The sequence below is a fragment of the Sinohyriopsis cumingii genome, chromosome 12, assembly GCF_028554795.1.
Source record: "Sinohyriopsis cumingii isolate HCF-2022 chromosome 12, ASM2855479v2, whole genome shotgun sequence".
NCBI classification, from domain to species: Eukaryota; Metazoa; Mollusca; class Bivalvia; order Unionida; family Unionidae; genus Sinohyriopsis; species Sinohyriopsis cumingii.
The window spans coordinates 37,342,430-37,367,265 of NC_142972.1; the positions used below are offsets into that span (position 1 = coordinate 37,342,430).

Sequence of the window (24,836 nt, forward strand, 5' to 3'; positions counted from 1 at the left end):
GGAATCAAAGCTATTAATTTGTTTTAATTAAATTTGTTATTTTCCTTGTCTAAGGGGGCTTGTATTGCATTATTTCTTCCCACTATTCTTGCTCAGTTCTCACCACTCCAGTGGCCTAGTGGTTAGAGCATCTGTCTTGGATGCGGGAGGTCGTGGGTTTGATCCCCAGCTGAGGAATACCAAAGACTTACAAAAATGGTACTAACAGCTGCCTTGCTTGGCACTCAGCATTAAGAGATTAGTGTTAGGACTGGTCGGCCCAGTGTCAGGATAATGTGACTGGGTGGGACATCATGCTACATGTCTGCAACATGATGCCCCAGTGCTAGACATCACTATAAACTGCCACACTGCAGACATCATAGCGATATGACTGAAAAATTGTTAAAGCTACATCAAAAATTCAAATCACACACAACACATCTTGCTCAGTTCTCTGTTGACATTCTACCTTTCCAGTGACCAGGCTGTAATATCAGGGGAGGTTATCCCCTATATAATGCCAGCCAAATCCAATTAACCTACCCCTCTTACTAAGAGGGCAACATTACACAGGTCATACGTAATTTTCTATTAAATCGCTATCCAGGTCATGTGTAATTTTTTATCCAATCTGTAAGAAAATCATAAATTCTTTAAGAAAGAACTGACAAAGATTCTACTAACAGTTCTCTTATACAAAGAAGTGAAAATTTGTAATTTAATTGGAACAAGTAGATCTGGCAATGATATCAAGGCCTGAAAATTATGCTGGTCCGAGGTCCATGACCCATTTATTTTAGTTGTGGACCTGTCCAATATTAGCAGCACTAGCCTGCCAGGCCTTTATTATGTTTTACTTTCTTACTTGTTCCAAATAATTTAATAAATTGTGCTTTTTCTAATCATTAAATCATCTTGGAAAAAAGTCAGAAAAGTGCATTGATGCAAATGGAAGTCTACTGAAAGTGAGAGAGACTGGTGGATAAAATGTTACTGTAAACTGGCAGTCTAACCATAATCTTTGTCAGTCAAATGTTTATCTGTTCTCACCCATAGCTAAAACAAAGCTTCAACTGCTCTGACCTACTGCATGTGCTACATCAACAACCATTAGTTTGTTTAAAGTATGGTTTTACCAGCAGTGGATAAATATCAATGTCAGAGATATTGTTTCCTATAGGAACTGATGCACTGCAGGACCTCAAAAGTCCTAGGCCAGAAAAGAATGCAAACTGTGATAAAAGCAAATATATTCTGACTTTCCAGGATCACTGGAAACAAACTTGGCCATGGGTTGAATATGGCGAGAATATGTTGCTTATGCTTCGCTCAGCTAAATCAGCAAATCAGTCACTTGCCTTATTCAAAGGCACTTCAGATTTTAAAACTCACCCATTGATAGTGCATAAAGAAGCAGACAGCATATTACTAGCTCCAGAATGGTTATCGCCAGTAAACTGAAATACCCCCCTCATTAAAACCCCTACTGCCCATGCCTTCACAAAGATGAATGTAGATCAGAAGAAAAGGCTTGAATGTCTTTTCAACAATGCAAATGGTTGTGCTAAAACTGGAAATCCATTCTCTGATTTTGTGTTAGCTTGTCACATTCAGCAAAAGAATAGCTTAGATTAGCCACAAAATTACATCAACAGTCATGTCTGTACATCTTTCCTCAATTATATAGTTCATTCCCTGAAGGAGCCAACAAAAAATCTGATATTTGAGTCCCAGTTCATAAGCATTCTTTATGATGGATAAGCACTGATCAAGCCATTCTTGACCAAGAGATAGTATTTGCAAGGTAAATTTTGCCTGCAGACAAGATGCCCACCACCAGAATATCTATTATTCCACTGTCTAATGCCAGAGCAGATGGTATTTGTGCTGCAATCAAGGTTAAGAAAGTATTGAATTAAAATAGATTTTTGAAACCAGATTGAAAAAAATTTGAAAACCATTGATCAAAAGTTAAAAGTGGATACCAAATATCATAGTTGACTGAATACCTGTTCACATATCTCCATCTACAAGTGTTTGTGAGTGTGGTTTTTCCAAAACCAGCTGTGTAAGACTGACTTGAGCACTTCCTTGACACAAGAGATTTCTCACAACCAGTTATTCACCATATGTCACAGGGACCAGAACAAGTGGATTTCTGTCCTGATGAGGCTAATGCCCACTAACTCCTTCCTTTGAGAAAACAAGGCACTTGACACATACACTGATGAGGCTAATGCCCATTGATTCCTTCCTTTGAGAAAACAAGGCACTGGACACATACACTGATGAGGCTAATGCCCATTGACTCCTTCCTTTTGCAAAAACAAGGCACTTGACACATACACTGATGAGGCTAATGCCCACTGGCTCCTTCCTTTGAGAAAACAAGGCACTTGACACATACACTGTCAGGGCCAAGGCAGTGTTCATCTGAGGTTGACTTTGAGCAATCTTTTAAATGACTTGTTTCTTGGGAGGTTACAGACTGTATATAAACCCAACTTAATGGTTTGTTTTCTTGCTTTACTGAACAATACTTAAATTGCAAATGTGTTCCATTTTATGTTGGTGCTTGATGTTTTTCATCTGATGTTGAGAACTTTTTTTATAAGTGAAGTTTCTGTTAACTACTGTACAGCAGCCACTAAGATTCAAAGATTATCCATTCAAGGGAGGCATGACCATGTGATTGAAAAATTTTAAAATGGTATGGTAAGTAATGAATTTATGATTGAATAAGTAATATAACATATGTCTGAATATTCAGTTTGTATTTATTTTTTCCCCTCTCTTTCATTTATATTAATACCCTGAAATATTCACATATCCGACTTGCCTGTTGGGCATGTCCTTGGCTTATGCAGACCTGTGTAGTTTAGGGTCCATCTGTTCCTGGACTAGTGAGTCAAAAGAGAAATTTTCAGGCCCTGCACATGCATTTTCATTTACACAATTATTGTTTATGTCAATGTTTACAGGTAATAAACTAATTTGCACATTTAATGCTGCAGCCTTACAGAAAATCTATATTTTCCTTCAAAAAATGCTTCAAGTGATCTCAGTACAGAAACTCCAATTACGGTGATGATTTTACTTAATATGTAAATGAACCAAATCACTTCAACTGTTCAGGAATTTAATTATGGCACATTATTTGCAAGTGATAAATGAAAAGGAAATCGGCTACTGAATAACAGTGAAATGACAAGAACTTGTGTGTTGGAGATGATAACCAATTAATCTATGTCACCCCAGTTTACTGGAGAAGGGAAGATGATGATAATAACCAGTACACATGTTTAAAACTTTACATCACAAAAGATAATCTGCTTTACTGAGAATATCACTGATCTATATCCAGTTTATCACACTGAATAATCATGAGATGAATGGTTCACCAGCTGTTGTTATTCCTACCTACTGATAATACCTTCAGTTCATCCATGAAAAGATATGGGTAAACAAAATGGTTCCACAGTCTGAACGTTGTCTCTGCAAATACATGTTTTTGAGTGTATGATACATTCCTTTAGCCTAATTTCCAATCTGCATGTCTTATTTTTCATCAGCTTCATAAAACATACTTGGTGGCTGTACATTTTATAGACTGTTGCAAATTATTATAAAGTTTGAAAATATTGAAAACTGGAAGAATCATATGCACTGTATTTAGGTTAATTATGATTGAATAGATTTCAATTCCAGCATGATTTACCGCCCTTGGTAAAACATATCGGCCATCATGTGAATCAAATTTTTGTAGTATTATTTATGGCAGAAATTTTAATTAATTAATTTTCTAGTGTCTGATCATGCATACAAAATTTATCTAGAACATCATATTTCTTAAAACTTAAAACTGGTTGGAAAGTTGCTTTTTTTATAAACAATCCAGCTATTAACTTTACCCAATAAAAAGAAACATTTAAAAAACATAAAGCTACATTAAATTATTTCACTGCCAGTTAAAATATAAAAAGAATATAAAAATAAAGAAAACCAAACAGTTAATGTATTTATTCCGATGGACTGCTCTCTGACTGTGTGATTCAGTGAGGATGATGTGGAGGTCCTGGGGTGAGTAAAAAATGCAGACTTGTCAAGTCACATTTAGGCCTCACATTAACAATCCAGCAAATCAATTACAATAAATCTGAACTTGATTTCACAGAGACACAGTACAGTATGATTGATTAAAAGGAATGAAAAAAGAGTGCTTTATTCTTTAATTTATTGACTGCAAGAATGCATACTGTATATACTCACTTAATAAGTCAAGTTCAGAATGCATACCATATATACTCACTTAATAAGTCAAGTTCAGAATGCATACCATATGTACTCACTTAATAAGTCAAGTTCAGAATGCATACCGTATATACTCACTTAATAAGTCAAGTTCAGAATGCATACTGTATATACTCACTTAATAAGTCAAGTTCAGAATGCATACCATATATACTCACTTAATAAGTCAAGTTCAGAATGCATACCGTATATATTCACTTAATAAGTCAAGTTCAGAATGCATACCGTATGTACTCACTTAATAAGTCAAGTTCAGAATGCATACCGTATATACTCACTTAATAAGTCAAGTTCAGAATGCATACTGTATATAATAAGTCAAGTTCAGATTGCATACCGCATGTACTCACTTAATAAGTCAAGTTCAGAATGCATACCACATGTACTCACTTAATAAGTCAAGTTCAGAATGCATACTGTATATACTCACTTAATAAGTCAAGTTCAGAATGCATACTGTATATAATAAGTCAAGTTCAGAATGCATACCATATATACTCACTTAATAAGTCAAGTTCGGAATGCATACCGTATATACTCACTTAATATGTCAAGTTCAGAATGCATACCGTATATACTCACTTAATAAGTCAAGTTCAGAATGCATACTGTATATAATAAGTCAAGTTCAGATTGCATACCACATGTACTCACTTAATAAGTCAAGTTCAGAATGCATACCACATATACTCGCTTAATAAGTCAAGTTCAGAATGCATACCATATATACTCACTTAATAAGTCAAGTTCGGAATGCATACCGTATATACTCACTTAATATGTCAAGTTCAGAATGCATACCGTATATACTCACTTAATAAGTCAAGTTCAGAATGCATACTGTATATAATAAGTCAAGTTCAGATTGCATACCACATGTACTCACTTAATAAGTCAAGTTCAGAATGCATACCACATATACTCGCTTAATAAGTCAAGTTCAGAATGCATACCATATATACTCACTTAATAAGTCAAGTTCAGAATGCATACCTTATGTACTCACTTAATAAGTCAAGTTCAGAATGCATACCGTATATACTCACTTAATAAGTCAAGTTCAGAATGCATACTGTATATAATAAGTCAAGTTCAGATTGCATACCACATGTACTCACTTAATAAGTTCAGAATGCATACCACATGTACTCACTTAATAAGTCAAGTTCAGAATGCATACTGTATATACTCACTTAATAAGTCAAGTTCAGAATGCATACTGTATATAATAAGTCAAGTTCAGAATGCATACCATATATACTCACTTAATAAGTCAAGTTCAGAATGCATACCATATATACTCACTTAATAAGTCAAGTTCAGAATGCATACCACATGTACTCGCTTAATAAGTCAAGTTCAGAATGCATACTGTATATACTCACTTAATAAGTCAAGTTCAGAATGCATACCATATATACTCACTTAATAAGTCAAGTTCAGCTGCAAAATGCACAGATCCAGATCTACCACTGCATAAAGTACTAGCAGATCGGGTTTTAGTAATTTATTAGGAGTAATCAGTAGAACAAAGACCTTGCTCTTCTGGAACATTATGCAACAGCAGATCAGGGTCTAAGCTGTTTCAAGTTGGACACAATTTATAAGGGATCATAAGAACATAGTGGATGAAAGTCCACAATACATGAAAATTGAAGATTTCAATAAAATTTTTAAAAAATCCAAGGCACAGATGCTAAATATGGAGTTATCAATAATAATTTTAATGAAATATTACCCCTGAGAATTCATGCATGCATTCAATGTGGTTATCTGCACCAAATGCAATAAAATATGTCCTTGATGCTACTGCATGAGGGATGAAAAAAGACGCCAATGAATTGATAAATTAAATTAGAATTACCAAGTAGAAGCATGATTGTAATTTCATGAATCCCATAAGTGCTTTAGTGATCACATAAGATGACATTGGTCACATGGCTGATCAGTCTTGAGTGCAAAAAGAAATGGAAGCCTCAGTGTTTTATTGGGCGGGAAATTGAAGGGTTATGGGCATGTGATCACTAAGGCACTTATGGGGTTCATGAAATTGAAACTGAACTATGATTTGGCAAGTCTAGTTTAATTTATCAATTTCACTTCCCCCATAAGTGCCTCGTGATCCTATGGAGATTTCAGAGAGAGGCTTCCACTTAAGGAATAGATTAACAACTAGGAAAAGAAGAAAACTTGTATGTGTTTGTTACATAAACAAACCAGATATTCCAAAGTTACAATGTACATTACATGACCATTATGGAATTTTGGATGCTGACAAGACATTTGTACTAAATTCAGTCTTGTCTGTAACAGGCTTATCATACAATTTCCTGAAAATACAGAAAATAGCCCAAACAGCTACCTTCAAGACTGTACCCAACTGTATGCCTCTAACACAGGCTGCAGAAACAGATGACCTGAAAAGCTGATGTGTCAATACCAGAGGTCCTCAAAACAGTCTTCATCCAGCTTGATAATGAGTCTTTTGCATCGTTTATATGGGGCGATTATTTGCTGATGAGTAACTGTGTTTCAGAATTTTGCAAACTTGGTCTGTTGCAAATAACACTGTAAACAAGCCACAAGATATGGATAAGAGTGAAAAACAAAGGGTTCCACATAGTTCCCTGGTTTAGATTGTTTCTGCAATGAAGAAAAATATATTTGTACCCTGTCAGCACCAATTTTTATTGCTATTTATCTGCATAAGGTGAAATGTATGATACCTCTGTCCTGTTGACAAAGCAAACAGCATGGCTCATGGGATCACGAGGCATTCATGGAGGAAGTGAAATTAAAAACCATTTAGAGGAAATCACACTGCATAATTTACAAATTCAAGTGCTAATAATTAACTTCTTGGTCAAAAGTTAAATGCAAGTCATTGAAGTTTTGATAAAAATCTATCCCATTGGCAATGCATGTATAATACAGCACAAGATACATCAGGTGGCATGTTACAGGATCATGACGATTTCCTCTACAGCGATTCTGGAGCAACTTTCATTTTAATATTCCGAAGTCATATTGTAGAAATATCCTTAGACTGCCTAATGTAACAAAAAACAGACATTTAAAGTCCAAAATCATGTTCACACCAGCTTGAGACACTAAAATATAATGTGCCAATATATGAATTCCTTGAAAAAAATATATATTCAGAATTGTTCCATAGAATTGATCCTGCATTTTTCACAAAATCAATGCAATGATGTAACCCACATCATACAACTTTAAAAAACTTGCATCACACATTTTTTAAATCAAACATTTTTGCAATGGTATCATTACTGCTAGAAATGTGATGCTAATAGTGTCCCAGTCTGCTAATTAATGTAGAAAAGTGATACAAATAGTGTTCCAGTCTGCTAATTAATGTAGAAAAGTGATACTAATCTAGTGTCCCAGTATGCTAATCAATGTAGAAAAGTCATACTAATAGTCTCCCAGTCTGCTAATTAAGGCAGACTCAACAAAAACCATGTTAACTAATCAATGTGTATTAATTATTTCTCATAATTGTATACACAATGAAATGCAGATACTCTTTTTCAAGCTTAGGAATTTCTACATGATGAACAATTTAATGTAGAAATAAATGAGTACACACCATTCATTCTGAATATAATGTTACCAGTAAGTGGGGCAAAAGTTCTAAAAACATCATGTGAACACCAAAGGTTTGGACAGCTAGAGAAGTAACTGAATAGTAAGTAATTTACAACTAGAATAGAAATAACTGAATGCATTGTGAACACCTAGAGACATAACTGATTTGTAAGTTTACAACTAGAATAGAAATAACTGAATGCATTGTGAACACCTAGAGAAGTAAATCAATGGTAAGTTTACAGCTAGAATAGAAATACATGTAACTGAATGCATTGTGAATGTCTAGAGAAGAAATAGCCAGATAAATGGTAAAATTAAATGACTGCCTTATGCACATGACTAAATAGCTGAGTGAATGGTAAAATTAAACTGAACGGAACTGTACACTTCTAGAAGAATCCTGGCCAATTCAGACCATGGCTGATTTGGACCGTGTCTGATTCAGACCAAATTACAGTCTGCTTTTGATCCTTGTGCTTGTACAGTATGCATTATACAACTTTCAATGATAGCTGATACAGATAAATAGTACAAAATAAAGTCAGCTAATAAAAATCACTTAAGGTTGCTTTAGTAAATACGGTTTATTTAGTACAAAGAAATATTCTAAATAATCTATTTCATTTTTAAATGCAATAACATACTGATACCAGTTTATAATGGTGAAAAAATAATTAATACATTAACATACTGAGACTGGTCTATATCAACAAAAACACATCCCCTGCATTTACTTTTCTTCAGTCTCAATAATTTGCAGAACATTAAATGATACATCATAAATTGTACAGGACCTCACATTCACTTTCGTAGCATACAAGTTTCATCTTGTACTATTAGTGTATTGTACAATAGACAGTATAACAAAAAATTCTGCCTAAATCTAATAAATATAACAAAGGCATAAACCTACCCAGACCTATAAAATGTAGACAAAAATATTGTAAAGCATAGACAAACTCAGACATATATATATATATATATATATATATATATATATATATATATATATATATATATATATGATCTTACTGTATGGACTATGTTTGCACATTTGTTCCAATAATTTTGGCATACAATTAAATGAATATGAATTCACAAGAAACAAAATAATGTGCTTTAAACAAAGATTTTATAAGATATATTTTTCAAACAGCGGTAAAACTGCTATTTTCATGACCCAAAATTCTTTTTTTGTCAGTGTTCTTAAATTGTATTATCTGACAATAAGAGAAACTATTTAAATTTTGCACAAAGTTGAATAACCTTTTTTAAAAAATATTTCATTGCTAAACCACTGATTCAAGACAAACAGTCTTACGTTATTTCATTTGATTATATGTAACAAGCCTATTATCATGTTACTGTAGTATTGAGGTTTTGTTGTCATAAGTGCATATTTTAACTGCTCAACATACTTGGAAAAAGTGAGAAAAATAATATATTTAAAACAAATTTGAATGTCACATTTAAAACCTGTATGAAACAAATAATATTTCACAGGATCTGAATCAGCCAGGAATTTTGGGCTGAATCAGTCAAGTCCAAATCAGCCTCTTACCCTGCTATAATAATAATAATAATAATAATAATAATAATAATAATAATAATAATAATACTTTATTTAGAGATTAGGTAACTAAATGGGTTTAAAGTTTGAGCAGAACAGTGAATGCACTGTGTACATCTAGAGCAAGAGAATGGATCATTTATAACTGGGCTAGAAATAACAACGTATGGAATATTTTCATGTAGAGTAGAATATCCGAATGGATGTAGGTTTTCAAAGTCAAGTAGAAACAACTGAACGTATCATCAAAGTGTAAAAGTAACTTATTACAACTTCACAGGATCAAAATCACTTTAATGTGAGAATTTACAGATAGGTACATGTACTAAGTAGAATGTATGAATGGAGCACACTGCTAAAACAGAAATAACTCTAAATGAAAGATTAATAGACAGATTAAAAATATCTCTGAACGGACCCTATGGGTTAACAGCTAGAGAATAAATACAATGAATGCACTGTGAACATCTAAAATAGAAATAACTCTGAATTACCATATATACTTCTTATAAGATGAGTAGCTGCAAACTGGACAAGCCCAGACCTTTAACTGTCACAAAATATGCTTATGTACAAAGTTTTAGAATAGCTTCCACTAAACCTGAAATGCATGCATTTTCATATGTACATGTTGGCTGAGCCCGAGACTCAAGTCAAGCAGACACAGATGAGATGTCAGTGATCTGTAATGGCAAGGGCCTTAGACCACTCAGCCACTCAGGATTTGTATGATATAAGCATTTTTACCAAGTTTTATAAAACCAGGAACAGAATTAGAGTTTTAAAGTGTTCAGAATGTCATTCAATCAGATGTAAAATCATTCATACGCATGGCTCTTACTAATACCTACTTTTCCAAGATCTTGATAACCAAAGCCTATTTACTGGTGCATTATGCTATGGCAGATTAGGATCTTAGTTTTTTTGCAGCTTTACTCGACTTATAAGCAAGTAAAGATGGCATATGCATGATCAATCTGCATGCTGAGTTAATGGACAGCCAATGTAATATTTCATTACTAAAAACATCATCTGTGTCTAAGCAACTTTAAAAAAATATAGATCTCTTCATAAAAATGTGTATTCCAACTGTTTTCTATGGAGTAAATATAGTTTAAAAGACCTTTATGGCATCATTGTTTAGTGGCCGAACCATTAGTAACAAAAACCTATAAGGCCTACAGAGCAGAAACACCAATGACACTAAGTAATTTTATCTGAAGCAACTTTGCATTCACTTGCCATCTATACAACTTAGAATCATTCAAAGTCCATAAAGATGACAATAAAACTATCAAAGCTTGACAAAATGGTCATATCTTGGGATTAGGAAACTGCAGACAGCCAGTAAACCAGTCTGAATTAGTAGCATTGTGCCCACCACTACATCTGGCTACCAGTCTGTCTAGATGTCATTATGGCTTCTGTGATATACCCATCCTGTCAGGTTAAATTCTGAATCCCAGGATTAATGGAGTCTCAAGCATTTGGCAAGTATCAGTCACTTTGATTACAATTTGTCCAAGAAAGCCCTTTAAAGCATCTTTAATTCTCTTCCTAATGCAGTTCAAGTAAATTACTGCTGATGGTGCGATGATTTTCAGACGAAGCTGGAGGACAATTTTGTTTCTTGAGTCTTAGAGTGATTCCGAAGATAATTAAGTCCTGTGGCAATGACACTATTTTAGTAGATTTGAATCAAGATGTCTTTTTTAACTAGTCCCCAACAAGTGATGCAAGGATTCTGAATGCCACACACAGACCCATGACCTTGACTTCAATCCAATTCAAAGTTTCTGTATCAAGCATTATTTCCATTTTTTGGGTTGCTGCAGGCATATCAATGACAATGCATTCTCAAAGAAGCACCAAGATGTTTCAAAACATGACTGTCAAATTAAGACCTTGCCCGGTATTCATAACCTTTTCACATACAGCTGTTGTATTAGAAATCACACCCTTAGTCAAATTCTTTCAAAAACTATAGCAAAATGCTTAATGAGAGAAGAGCTAGCAGCCAGAGAAAACTTCATGTTCATGAATCAACAACAAAGATATTTTATCTCAAAGTTTGAAGTAAATTTTCTAACTTGAAAATGTTTGACTTCTAATTCAAGTCCTTGTTTCAAAACAGCTACTCCCTTCATTAAAGCAATTCCTTAAAGGTCAAAGGTCCATTTCAAGATGTTCTTCAATATATGTATTGTCAGGGATCATTTAAATACAAAGATGAGAAATTCCGTTAAAACGATTCCATCTCTTCTCAAACCAAATGAAGGATTAACTTGGGATATAATAAAGTCTTCAATCTATTTATTATAATGGCAAATTATTAAATTTAATCATTTTTGATTTTTTTTTATATTTCCTTTTTTCTAATTTTTCTGGACATGAAAAACATGGACCATTCATCAATTTATCTGTGCATCTCCTGGGAACTGCAAAAATGTAAATACTAACTGATACAAGAAAATACAACAGTGGTTTCTTGCTGATATCATTCCCATCAAAATTCAATAAAGTTGTTCTTTGCTTCATCTCTGTAGTGGATACAATAGTATTCATGCTGTACACATACACTAGAAGAGTGGTTTTCAAAGTATGTGTCACAGAATGTCATGCACGAGGTTGCCTTATGCCAATTCAAATATATTGCAATGTTATGATTTTACAAAAAGTCTAGTTAAAAGATTTAATTGTTGGGTTGAGGACAGATATGATTTTCTTCAGCTGGGATCATGAGATAAAATTTGAAAAGCATTGTACTAGTATATAAATATACAGATACAATGGTTTATCTCATGAATGGCCCCCATGACCAGTGGCCACCTCCTTTATATGGCATCAGTGAGTCTGTTTAAAAGTACCCCTCATGAAAGGATACTCTTCTAACATGACCAGCAGCCAGCTAATTAGTGCAAAACAATTGGCCACATTTTAATTTAATATGTGTCCAGCACCAATTATTTAATTCATGCAGTTAGGTAAGTAGTCCAATTATCTTTACTGATGTCTGTTTCCCGATGTCAGGTTTTCATTACTGAAAGAAGTGTTGGCTAAATTACATGTACCTCTAAGGCTAATATTATATCATTAATATCAACGTTTATAGGAAATTCGGTCAACAATGTTGTGATAGAGTTCTGGGCTTCATAGAGCAGCTGAGGTTGTTTTTTGCTTATTATGACCAACCATACATAATTGCCAAGATCATAGGCTAAATATAGATTTGGTGGATTAACACATAGAGAGTAATTAGCCTTGAACATAACAGAGTACCAGACAAAAAGACCACAAAATCACATAACAGTTCATCTATCACTTCCTTTATAAACAAGGCATTTCATTTACAAGTTTAGTCAGTAAAATTACATTGCAGTACTTTACAATTAGCAACATAGGAATACATTATTGCAAAACTTTCTGGAAAGGCCATCCGTTTTATACAGACACTTTTCCTGTGCAACAGAGGTGGCCATATAAGAGGGTGAATACCACTGTATACTAATATAGATGCTCTACAAATATACTAGTATACTTACTACATAGATACACAACTATTCATTCTATATAGACATACAACACTCTCTCCATAACATGCTCCTGAACAACTTATTAACCCGCTAATAATGTAGGGTAATGTGTGGATAACATTTTACAAGATAGAAAATAAAACTGGACCAGATTGTGAAGAAAATTGTGATCACATTGGCAAATGAAACGTTGATATATTGTTTGTTTTATTGTTGAAAATGGTGGTTAGCAGCTGGTAATTTGAATCAAAAACATAAAATTCACAACTTTTAATAGTCATTTATTTTGTTAAATTTCTTTTCCCAAAAAAAACATATTTAGTACACTATAAATAACTGTACACAATGAAATTTCAATCCATGAAAATGTCAATAACACCTACTGGTACCTGTATTTTAATAAATAAATACCAAGTTTTTTCAAGTGAAATCCATCTTTTAATTATGTTTAAGTATAATCATCATAAATGCAATATGTCCTCTTGTGTTCAAATGTAAGTGTTTCTATGAGAAAGTATGTGCCAACAATGTTCTGATTTTCGACTTGCAGGAGTATTTGTTACTCAATCAAAAGCAGACCTGTTTTGTGTTATGAAATTAACTACATCCTCGTATGCTAGCATTGTCATATGTTAGGTCAACTCACTTCACATGATCAATCAAACAGTGTTATTAATATTATTATGCAATGAAATCATGGCATCTAAATTTTACTAATAGAACAATTGAAAAAAACACACGAAAAACTGAGTTTCACCTTTGATGGTTAAATCTCTAAATAAGTGTGTATATATATATATATATATCTATATATATATATATATATATATATATATATATATATATATATATATATATATATATATATACACACACACACACACACACACACACACACACTTTACAGATTTACCATGTGTACTGAAAGGTTAATTAATAACATCTGAGGTGCTGTGGTGACTCCTCTGTCAATATGCCTGACAACAGACTGGCTCCAGTCCATTACAAATCATACCCCACAACTGGTCTTTGAAATTATTTATCTGGTTACAAAAGTAAGTTACTTAATCATGCTGAGGATTACCAAATCCATATAAACTTTAAAAATTTCAAACCAAACCAAAATCCGTTATCACAAGCTTTTGTTAATCTGGAAAAATAAAGTTGTCAACAACAAGTGTGATTCTAAAGAATGCTATTTTTGTGTATTACCAATATAGCCACTTCAGCCTGTGTTCTTTGCAAGCTAAATGTATTTAAATGTAATTTATAGTATAAACTGAAGTTTTCAGTGTAAACCTAACATATTAGGCTTGATCTTAAAGGCGTTTTGCCATTTAAAAATTACAATAGGTCATTTTTTACTTGGACCTGATTATTTGTTCTGAAATATGAGAAAAAGAATTCATTATTTTACTTCCCCCATAAGTTCCTCACTATCTGATGAGATAACATTGGACAAGTGACTATCAGAACCATGGTTACCTTGATGTGATCAGTTTGTGAGCAAAATATTAAAGAAGAAAATGCCAAATACATATACAGCATAATTTATAATTTTCTGCATAAAAGTGTTGCAGTTAGAATCATTCTTTTGCCATTTGTGAGCAATATTTTTAGCACATTGGGGTGCACCTTTTCAGAGGCAAAGTGTTGCAGGCCATTTCCCTAATTTTGCAAGTTTCACAGGACTGTGAATTTTAAGACAATGGAGGGTACAAACTGCCCCTGCAGATCACAGAGGGGATGGGCTTAATAAATGAAATACTCAGAAACTGTTGTAAACAAAAGGCAAAAGTCACATGATTCTAGCACATTTTCCATTACATTTTTCATGGAGTAAACAAGTGTGCTTGCTATTAGCAGCTGCATCCATAGGTGCCAGACCTTAGCAAGGCACATATTGGTCAGCTCGGACAGGCTAACTCAACTCAGCCATTACAACTACAACAAAACGTGATTTCATTTTGTCTGGCTCTACTGGCACAAGTCATGTGACTTCTGCCAAAAATCCCAATATAGATGTGCTGGACAAAGAATTAGCAATGCAATGTCAGCTGTAGGCACAAAATACTGATAAAATGCATGCACAATTGACAAAAATGGAAGAAATAATGGCCAGCTTTGCTAGGAATATGCAAATGCAGACCAGCTGTGGTTTCAGCCAGCAAGTCACATGGTCAGTTTGACAAGGCAATGGATTTGCCTCAGTGAGGAAGAGGAGGACTATGAGGATGTCAATAATGGTGGTGTTGCATGGCTAATTTTGCCAGACAAAGACTCCAAAGAGGTTGACGTGAACAATGATGATGATTTGTCTGCAGAGGTTGAAAGTTTCTGGTTGGAGCAGATAAAATTTGGCCCAAATGTGGATGAAAATCTAGCTGAAGTTGTCAATATAGGCTTGCTCTTATTCTTGACTTTAATGACAAAGTTCAATGTTTGCTGAAAAAGCATTCCTGACCAGGTACTTGTGACAATTTAAAGGTGTTCAGAGTGAACACTGAAGTCTGGAATGCAATATCCAAACAGGCAAAGAGTGCAGATATTTCACTGCAAAAGCTGCTAACTCATCTGGAACAAATGTTGGTCCCAACCTTAATTAAGGGCAATTGAACTGTTTAAAAAGCATAGGAACAATGTACAGAAAGTACCATTTGATTCAGTCCAGGATTTTGCCATGGACATTTATAAAATGTTGTCCTTTTCTGTTCAGTGACTTAAGTTTCAAAGGCTGCAAACTCATAAAGCCAGAGATAAACGATGCTGATCAGCCCATCTGTGCTGCCTTGAACCCTATCACTGACTGGCCTATTGGTGAAAACCTAAAAGGACAGATTACTAACCTTAATGATTCTCAGAACCTGGCTGCTTGAAAGAAACAATACAATGCATCTAAAAGAATAAATTGGGCTCAACCTTTAAAAGCACTGTGCCTTTCTTTTTAAGATGACACTCCCAAAACCAGAATTTTCAGTGGAAGATCAATCATGGCTGGAAACAAGGTTACAAAAGGTTTGGAAATAAGAACAGGGTTTTCTAACAATCAGAAACATCTGTAAGATCAATCCAGGCCAACAGTATGTAGCTTAATGTAAGTATGATATTTCTTAAATGAACAATACAACCAACAATTTTGTTACCTGCAACTTTTTTTTTTGCATTTTTTGAAGGATGGCAGAATATTGCTTCAGATGCTTGGATTCTAAATACTGGTCAAGGTTATGATATTTAGTTAGAACAGCAGACTGTACAGACATATTTACCAAACCAGATTAATTTCTCTTTCAATGAAGAAAGACAAATAAATGCTAAAATTCACAAATTTAAATTTCTTACAAAAGGTTGGACTGTCAGCCATTTTGAATTTCCCATGCCTGGAGAATATTTTTTCAAACATTTTCATTTGACATAAAAGAGAAGGGTCTGTGAGACTTAATTTGAATTTAAAACATTTCAAAACAAATGTTAAGAAGATACATTTCAAAATGGAAACTTTAGAAACAGTTGTTATGCCATGCACAAAAATTGTTTCTTTGCATCTCTTGATTTAAAGGACAATTCCATGTGTGATAGGAAATTAACACCCTCAGCACAACCTCTGATCTGATGCAAAATGCTGACCCTCAGGTGGAACTTTCCTATCCTATGCCATTACATATGATGAATTCTGCTGTTCTTGTGCCACTGTTTTGCTCAAGTCCATCCCATTTTTACTCTCTGATCTGCATCAAGATTCATTTAATCTAAGATTAATTGCAGGGTATCCTCATTAAAGAATAGTCTTGAATATTCTATAGTCTTGGTATTATCAGTTATATAGTTAATTTTCATGCTCAAAATGAGTCATTAGTATTTCCATTAACACTTTCATAGCACCAATAATCTCATCTACTTCAAAACTCTCAAATGAAATCATTAACTGAAGATCAATCACACTGGAGTCTGCCATTTTAATTTTTCCAGTTACCATATTTTAACCAGTATTTTAAACTTATTTGCAACAAATATCACATAATACTTGTTCCAGGGCCCAATGACCCAATCAAATTAAGTTTTAAAACCAGTTGCTGACTTGAAATATGGCATATAGTATACTATGACAAACGCTACAGAACCTCTACCAATCCTGTGACTTATGCCATGAGAAGCACTTAAAGAGTTAATTAAAACCTATGTTAATATGACCATCCATTACAGAGGAGTAGCAATAACAAGATTTTCAACACGGCCACCATGGTGGCCATTTTGGATGTCAGCTCAGCATCTTTTTCACCGGAACCAGAGTTGCCATTGTTGCCAAAATTAGTGTCTGTGGGTCACAACTTTGATTTAGGACCAACTGGACATTGGGATGAATGTGTTTATTTCCAAATGGACGTGAGAAATACGATACTGTGTTTAAAAAACAGCAAATGACAGTATTTTTTATTTAAAATCAGATAAATATGCTCAAGTAAGTTGCATTTCTGTATTTTTAATATATTCATGAAAACTATCTGAAATGATGAAACTGAATATTCAAATAGTCATCAAAGAGAACAGTAAAACATGAATTCTGTTCAATCCAGCCCATGTTTTTCAGGCATCCATAAAAATACAATTCCCATTATAACTGCAAATTTGTCAGAAAACTATGCAGATGTGTACATTATGTTGTAGAAGTATTTATGTTTGCAAACAAGCAACATGAGGATGCTTGGGTAATGGCACCATGCTGGTGGGCAAAAAGAAATATCAATAGTGGTGATAAATAGGAGTCATCATGACTCTGTGGTTAGCATGCCAGATTTACAACTAAAAAGGTGAGGGATCAAATCCTATCATAATCCCATGCTGGTAAGTGTGTTCCAAGAAGCTTGCTCTAATTACATACAACCTATTTGTGTTGATGTGCCATAAAAAAATGCTTATCAAGTTTACAGCAAATGAAAAGTTTTAATCGGCGTCAATACATTTTCTAAACAGAAGAGTTAATCAATATTTCCATGAGTTAAAACAGCACATTAGATGTTGCAAACAATATAAACAGTACTGTTACCTATAGATCAGACTGGCCAGTCAGGTAACCATATTAAAGACAGGTAACCATATTAAAGAGTTATCAATTTTCCTTTATCAGGAAAACTTGATTTTGTAACGACAACAGACCCAACACATAAATATTAAACCTATCAACTTCTGAAGTTAAATCATGGTTACAGCAGGTGACTGAATTACATTTAAAATTATCAAAGATCAATTTGAAAGCTTTCAGAACATACATAACCACAGGATACTGCAATTAACCATGAACCATAATAACACCCAAGCTATTCCTGCATATGCTCTTCAATTATTTTCTTGCAATTTGTTGTAATTTTGTTTGATAGACATCAACGCAGTGGTATGTTATTGCAAAGGAAATGCAGATGTTACTGCCACAGGTTCAGCAATTGCATATCCATTTCAGTATTGAAAATCAATCAAATTTTGGGGGAATGTGAAATAAATCATGTTTTGGATGGAAAACTCAAAGTTAACATGCTAATGTTACATAAACAATGTCTAGGTTTTGAGGATTTTCAGGAAGCTGGGTATGTGGTTAGGAAAACCATACTTTAGAAACAGAGGTAATTTAGAAACAATTAGGCGACTTCTGCTTCTCTTATTTTCAATATCCTGCAAAAATATTTGAGGAAGAGTACCATAAATGCCACATTATATACCTGACCCATTGTAGGTACTAAAAATGCTAAATTTAGCATACATACATAAATAAAGCATTATTTTCTAATTAGACTTACAGTGGCTGTAACCTCTGATCTTTCCACCCCAGAATGTATGGGTTACTTTATTACCCTAAATGGCATGCCATCTAAAAAGTCTGAATAAGTATCTTACTCAAGAACAAAAGTTGTTCAGCAAAATCCATTTTTTTACCACAATGATCTTCAATTTTTTCAACAAAATCAACGATCCTCTTCCATACCTTAAGTGTAAGCCTGACATAAATTTTGGTTAATGTATGTAGCCTAGAGGAAAAGTTATAATGCAAAATAACTCAATATTTTTCTTCCTTTAGAGTGACCCTGACATCTGATACTGATAGGTTTCATCCCCATTCCCAAGTGAATTGCAGTCAAAAAGCTTGCTCCAGGTCTGTAATACAGAACTAATGCTATTATACTATTGCTATTGTGTGGTAAACATTTTTTGTTCTTTTAGTCACCTTGAATTCACACCTATATAACCGTGAAATAGAAAGGATTTTTCTTTACTACACATGCCATCTGTAAAGTTTAAACTAGTTTTCTGATTTACAATAACTGTTATTGTGCAGAAAATCTCTTTCTTTCAGCCATGGTGACCTTGTCCTTTGACCTTTGATGCCAAATTAAAAAGGCTTCTTCCTTTCCTTATGTACAAGCCATCTACAAAGATTGGTCAGGGTATGTTTGTATAACTAAAGTTATTGTGCAGAAACCAGTTTTCTTCATTTGGTCTATGACAATGACCTTTGACTGTTTAACCCCCAAACTGAAAGGGTTCTTCGTTACCTCAAGTGCCAGTTATCTTTGTGTAGATAGTAGAGAATTCCAGTTATTGCGCATAAACAATTTAAATTTTTGATAACCACAAGACTGACCATTGACCTTTTGACCTCCAAATTGGATTGGCTCTTTCCTTATGTCAATTGCAAGACAAGCACAAAGTTTGGTCTTGGTGTATTATGTAGAACTTGTGTTATTGAGTAGGAACCATTTTTCTTCTTTCAGTCACTGTAATCATCACCTTAGAAATTCTGAACCCAAAACCAAATATGACCTTCTTTACTTTAAGAGCAAAATATCCACAAGCTTGGGTAGTGTATGTCATGGACAAACAAAGTTATTATGCAGAGGCAATCTGTGTTATTTCAGTCACAGTGACCTTGACCATTAAGTGTCTGAGCGTAAAATCAATGGGGTTCTTCCTTGTACCACATGCATGCCATCCACAAAGTTTGTTAACTTCAGATATGGAGGACAACTTGAGTTGTAATGCAGAAATGAAACTGGTAACATGCGTATGGATGGACATCTTAACATAATATACCTCTCCCTTGATAACTCGCACACAACGGGGTTCAAAAACATGGACCACACTATGAGTGAGGGTGTGAGTTATCGAGGGACCTTCATAATAATATGAAATGATGTTATCCTCACTGGACATTGAGAAAACCACCGGTGGTGGTGGTAGGTAGTAGCAAACTGATCTGTTTAATGGCTGAATACTCATTTTAAAATCGTGTTTGGAATAAATATTGATAAAGCTCATTTTCTAATGAAGTTATTCATTTTAGGTAAAAACAATATTTATTTTCAAAATCCCCAACTGCTTAGAGATTGTTAACATTATTCTAGCTGGTCTTAACAATCCTTCATGTGTATGCAAAAACATTGTGTCTTACATCACTGCTTTATGTTGTTGTTCAGTAGTCTGGTTCCCCGATCTGTATGTTCCTTGCATTACTCTCTCCATTAGTGGAATGAAGCAATAGGTGCACAAGAAAACTCTTAAAGAAATGCTTGCTGACATATTTGTTATGGTAGATTGACATATTTCAAGTTTGAATACAACTGGGCACATTATATTTATGATCATTACATTTAAACAGACCTAAAGATAGAACTAACACACGAATTTCACTTGATAAGAAAACTTGTTTAATTGGCATTCATTTATAAAATTGCTGCCTCAAGTAAGTATTTGTGACATTGTCATTGATCAGGTTCGTTGCATACTGTTATTCATAGTGTACCAAGTATGTTGTTTGGAAAAAGATTTTTAACAAAATACATGACTTATTAACACTGATAAATTCATCATGCTGATTCATATTTCCAGGTCATGTCAACCGTTTTTGACGATAAAACGAGCAATATATCAAGGTTTCAGTTAGCAATTTTTATCATGATTTTCTTCATTTTCAGCAAATAGGGGTCAATAATTTGATACTTTCCAGTAAAAGAAATGGGATCCATAACTGACCCCATATTATCAGCAGGTTCATGAGTTATCATGGTGCATGTTATTGAGTGAGTGGTGTATGCTCTATCTTATGGCAAGTATAAACACACTTATAAAATAAATTCAGTCTGACTTCTTTCACTTGATATCCATTGATCCAACAATTACTGTCTGGTGTCTGTCATTCTAACTGTTTCTGTCTTGACGTATGTTGATCCAACTATTACTTTCTTGATGTCTGTTGATTCAACTATTACTGTCTTGATGTCTGTTGATCCAACTGTTACTGTCTTGATGTCTGTTGATCCAACTATTACAGTCTTGATGTTTTTATCCAACTATTATTGTCTTAATGTCTGTTGATCAAACTATTACTGTCTTGATGTCTGTTGATCCAACTATTACAGCCTTGATGTCTGTTGATCCAACTATTACAGTCTTGATGTCTGTTGATCCAACTATTATTGTCTTAATGTCTATTGATCCAACTATTACTGTCTTAATGTATGCTGGTCCAACTATTACTGTCTTGATGTTTGTTGATCCAACTATTATTGTCTTAATGTCTATTGATCCAACTATTACTGTCTTAATGTATGCTGGTCCAACTATTACTGTCTTGATGTTTGTTGATCCAACTATTACTGTCTTGATGTCTATTGATCCAACTATTACTGTTTTGATGTATGTTGATCCAACTATTACTGTCTTGATGTATGTTGATCCAACATTACAGTCCTGATGTTTGTTGATCCAACTATTACAGTATTGATGTTTGTTGATCCAACTATGACAGTCTTAATGTTTGTTGATCCAACTATTACTGTCTTGAACTCTGTTGATCCATCTATTACAGTCTTGATCTCTGTTGATCCATCTATTACAGTCTTGATGTATGTTGATCCAACTATTACTGTCTTGATGTATGTTGATCCAACATTACAGTCCTGATGTTTGTTGATCCAACTATTACAGTATTGATGTTTGTTGATCCAACTATTACAGTCTTAATGTTTGTTGATCCAACTATTACTGTCTTGAACTCTGTTGATCCATCTATTACAGTCTTGATCTCTGTTGATCCAACTAGTACAGTCTTGATGTATGTTGATCCAACTATTACTGTCTTGATGCCTGTTGATCCAACTAGTACAGTCTTGATGTCTGTTGATCCAACTATTACTGTCTTGATGTATGTTGATCCAACTAGTACAGTCTTGATGTCTGTTGATCCAACTATTACTGTCTTGATGTATGTTGATCCAACTATTACTCTCTTGACATCTACTGATCTGACAATTACTGTCTTGATATCTATTGATCCAACTATTTCTTTACAACTGAATGAAAGAATGCTGTTTTTAATGGGTATGGTGTTCATTTATGAGACAAGGTATCAGAGCTTGACATTAACAGTCACCTGATTGCCTTAGGCAGGAGAAACCCCCCAAAAGCCTGTCCACCTATGAACATGTTTTTGGAAAGTGTTCCAATGAAAGAAAGAGGAAATGCTTGTAGAAATCTATTGATCATTTTATGAGAAGCTGTTAAGCAGTTTATGCCAAGAAGTAGTTAAAAATTTTATTTGTTGTATTTTTAGTAATGTCAAATATAGAAGATGATCAGTATCCACTGTGAAAGTCCATGATCCCACACTCATGTGCAAATTGCTCATTCGATTTTTGATATGTAAGTAATCATTATTAGTGGATGATGTACGATGGATGAAGGACAATACCATAGGCTTCACTTGGCCTAATAATGGCTAGGTGAGCTAAACTTAAAACAATTTTTGGTAAAAGTATGAATTACAACAGTTCTGCATTCTACCACTTATACTTTCACTATATGCTCACCTACCAGTCAGATCTTACTGCATAGAACCAGATCTGCTAATGCATAATGTGCCAACCGATATGGGTCATTGCTATTTATTATGAACCATCAGAAGAACAACAGACCCTGATCTGCTGGCACATTATGTGATGACAGATCAGGGTCTATGTTGTTTGCAGCTGGACTGGTCTTATAAGTGATAATATACAGTATATGTATAAAAATTACATACATTTAATATATGCAAGGTTTAATGAACGGGAATCTTTTTTCAACATATGTGGATGATGTATTTCTGACACTTGTAAAACATGAAACCTGCAAGAAATTTGCTCACATAGAATGGTTGTTAAATATTACTTACTGTGGACCAGATGGACTAAATGAAGGAGGCTTCAGGTCAAATTCAAGGAAAGTGATTTGAACAAGTTCATTTACATCTCCAATGAAGGTGTAGAGGATACAGTCGATGCTATGATTGCTTGGCTGAGGAAAGTTGGGTGAGTGAAAGCGTCCCTGAGATTGTCCATAACTCTGAAACGTCACACATTCACATGCTGAAATAAAAGAAGAAAAAAATTCTAATGAAACATTCACATGAAAATTTCAAAATCAACAATGACTTCATTATTTTTCCTGGGGTACAAATTTTCATGCATTTTATCATCGCTAAAAAAGCATAAATTGTATGCCCCAATGAAAAATGATCCTTCCATGGAAGAAGCAGGATTCCACCCCAAAGTAATAAATTTAGTACTGGCATAGATGTAATTTTTCATAAAACAATGAAACTTGAAACCCACAAAAATAAATTTGCAATATTACAGAAAAATGAACAAGATTTAGGTACAGACAACATTTAGATATGAACAAGATTTAGGTATGGACTAGATTTAGGTATGGACAATATTTAGGTATGGACAAGATTTAGGTATGGGCAAGATTTAGGTATGGACAAGATTTAGATATGGATAAGATTTAGATATGGATAAGATTTAGTTATAGAAAAGATTTAGTTATGGACAAGAGTTAGTTATGGACAAGATTTAGGTATGGGGAAGATTTAGGTATGGACAAGATTTAGGTATGGACAAGATTTAGATATGGATTTAGATTTAGTTATGGACAATACTTAGTTATGCACAAGATTTAGGTATGGACAATATTTAATTATGGACAAGATTATATATTGAAAAGATTTATATCTGGACAAGATTTAGTTATGGACAAAGAAATTCATATTTTGGACCCATATTTTTCTTGCTTTTTCAGTAACATATGATCATAAATTCAAGACCCAAAAATTATTAAAGTTAACACATCAGTTCACGTAATCTCAAAGTTCACTCTTAGCTATATAATAATCATTCCTTTGTAATTGGGTTATAAAGGGTAACCACAACTATATTTGAATTTGTTCTGTGTGACAAAATACTTCGTGTCAAATTTGCATGTTTGGAGTTTCAAGGGAACTCATGAACATGGTTTCCAACTGTAAATACAGAGCATGTTTCACAATGATATTTTCCAAATTCATGTTGGAATGGGATGACAGTTTTAATGAAAGAAAGAAACCATTTTTAATTTGTTTTTATAATTTTTGTTTTCTCTGTACAAAATCTCTCAGTAAAGGTGAATAACATCACTGATGTATGGTACAAAGTTCAATCAGCATGATTTTAATAATTTTTCTGCACATGCTGGTATTCAACCTCTGGCCACCTTGCATGCATAATCTGACATCAAGGAAAACTTTTGTCATTTAAGATGCAAGATAACGGTTAAACTCTTTATCTTTTCACATTAATCTGCTTTTTGAAAATGTTTCAAATCACAGTAATGTAAAATTAATTTTAGCTTTCTACATGGAACATAATGAATTGGTTGTTGCTGGCTATGAATTACAGCAAGAATCAACTCTGTAACACTCTGGCAAATTCTGGGCCAGAAATCTGGACCAAGCTTGAGGATAACAGTGTTCAGCTGAAACAGACAAA

At 33.8% G+C, this 24,836-nt stretch overlaps 1 protein-coding gene across 8 annotated transcripts in view; it reads right to left on the bottom strand.

Moving 5' to 3' along the window:
- Positions 1–24,836, bottom strand: part of LOC149786272 (suppressor of lurcher protein 1-like) — a 533,176-nt gene that overhangs the window by 222,547 nt on the left and 285,793 nt on the right. For all 8 annotated transcript variants that reach the window (XM_089976657.1, XM_089976656.1, XM_089976652.1 and 5 more), the window contains one exon: positions 23,204–23,396. In XM_089976657.1, coding sequence (XP_089832783.1) covers positions 23,204–23,396 — 193 coding nt within the window. The remainder of the gene's footprint in view (positions 1–23,203; positions 23,397–24,836) is intronic.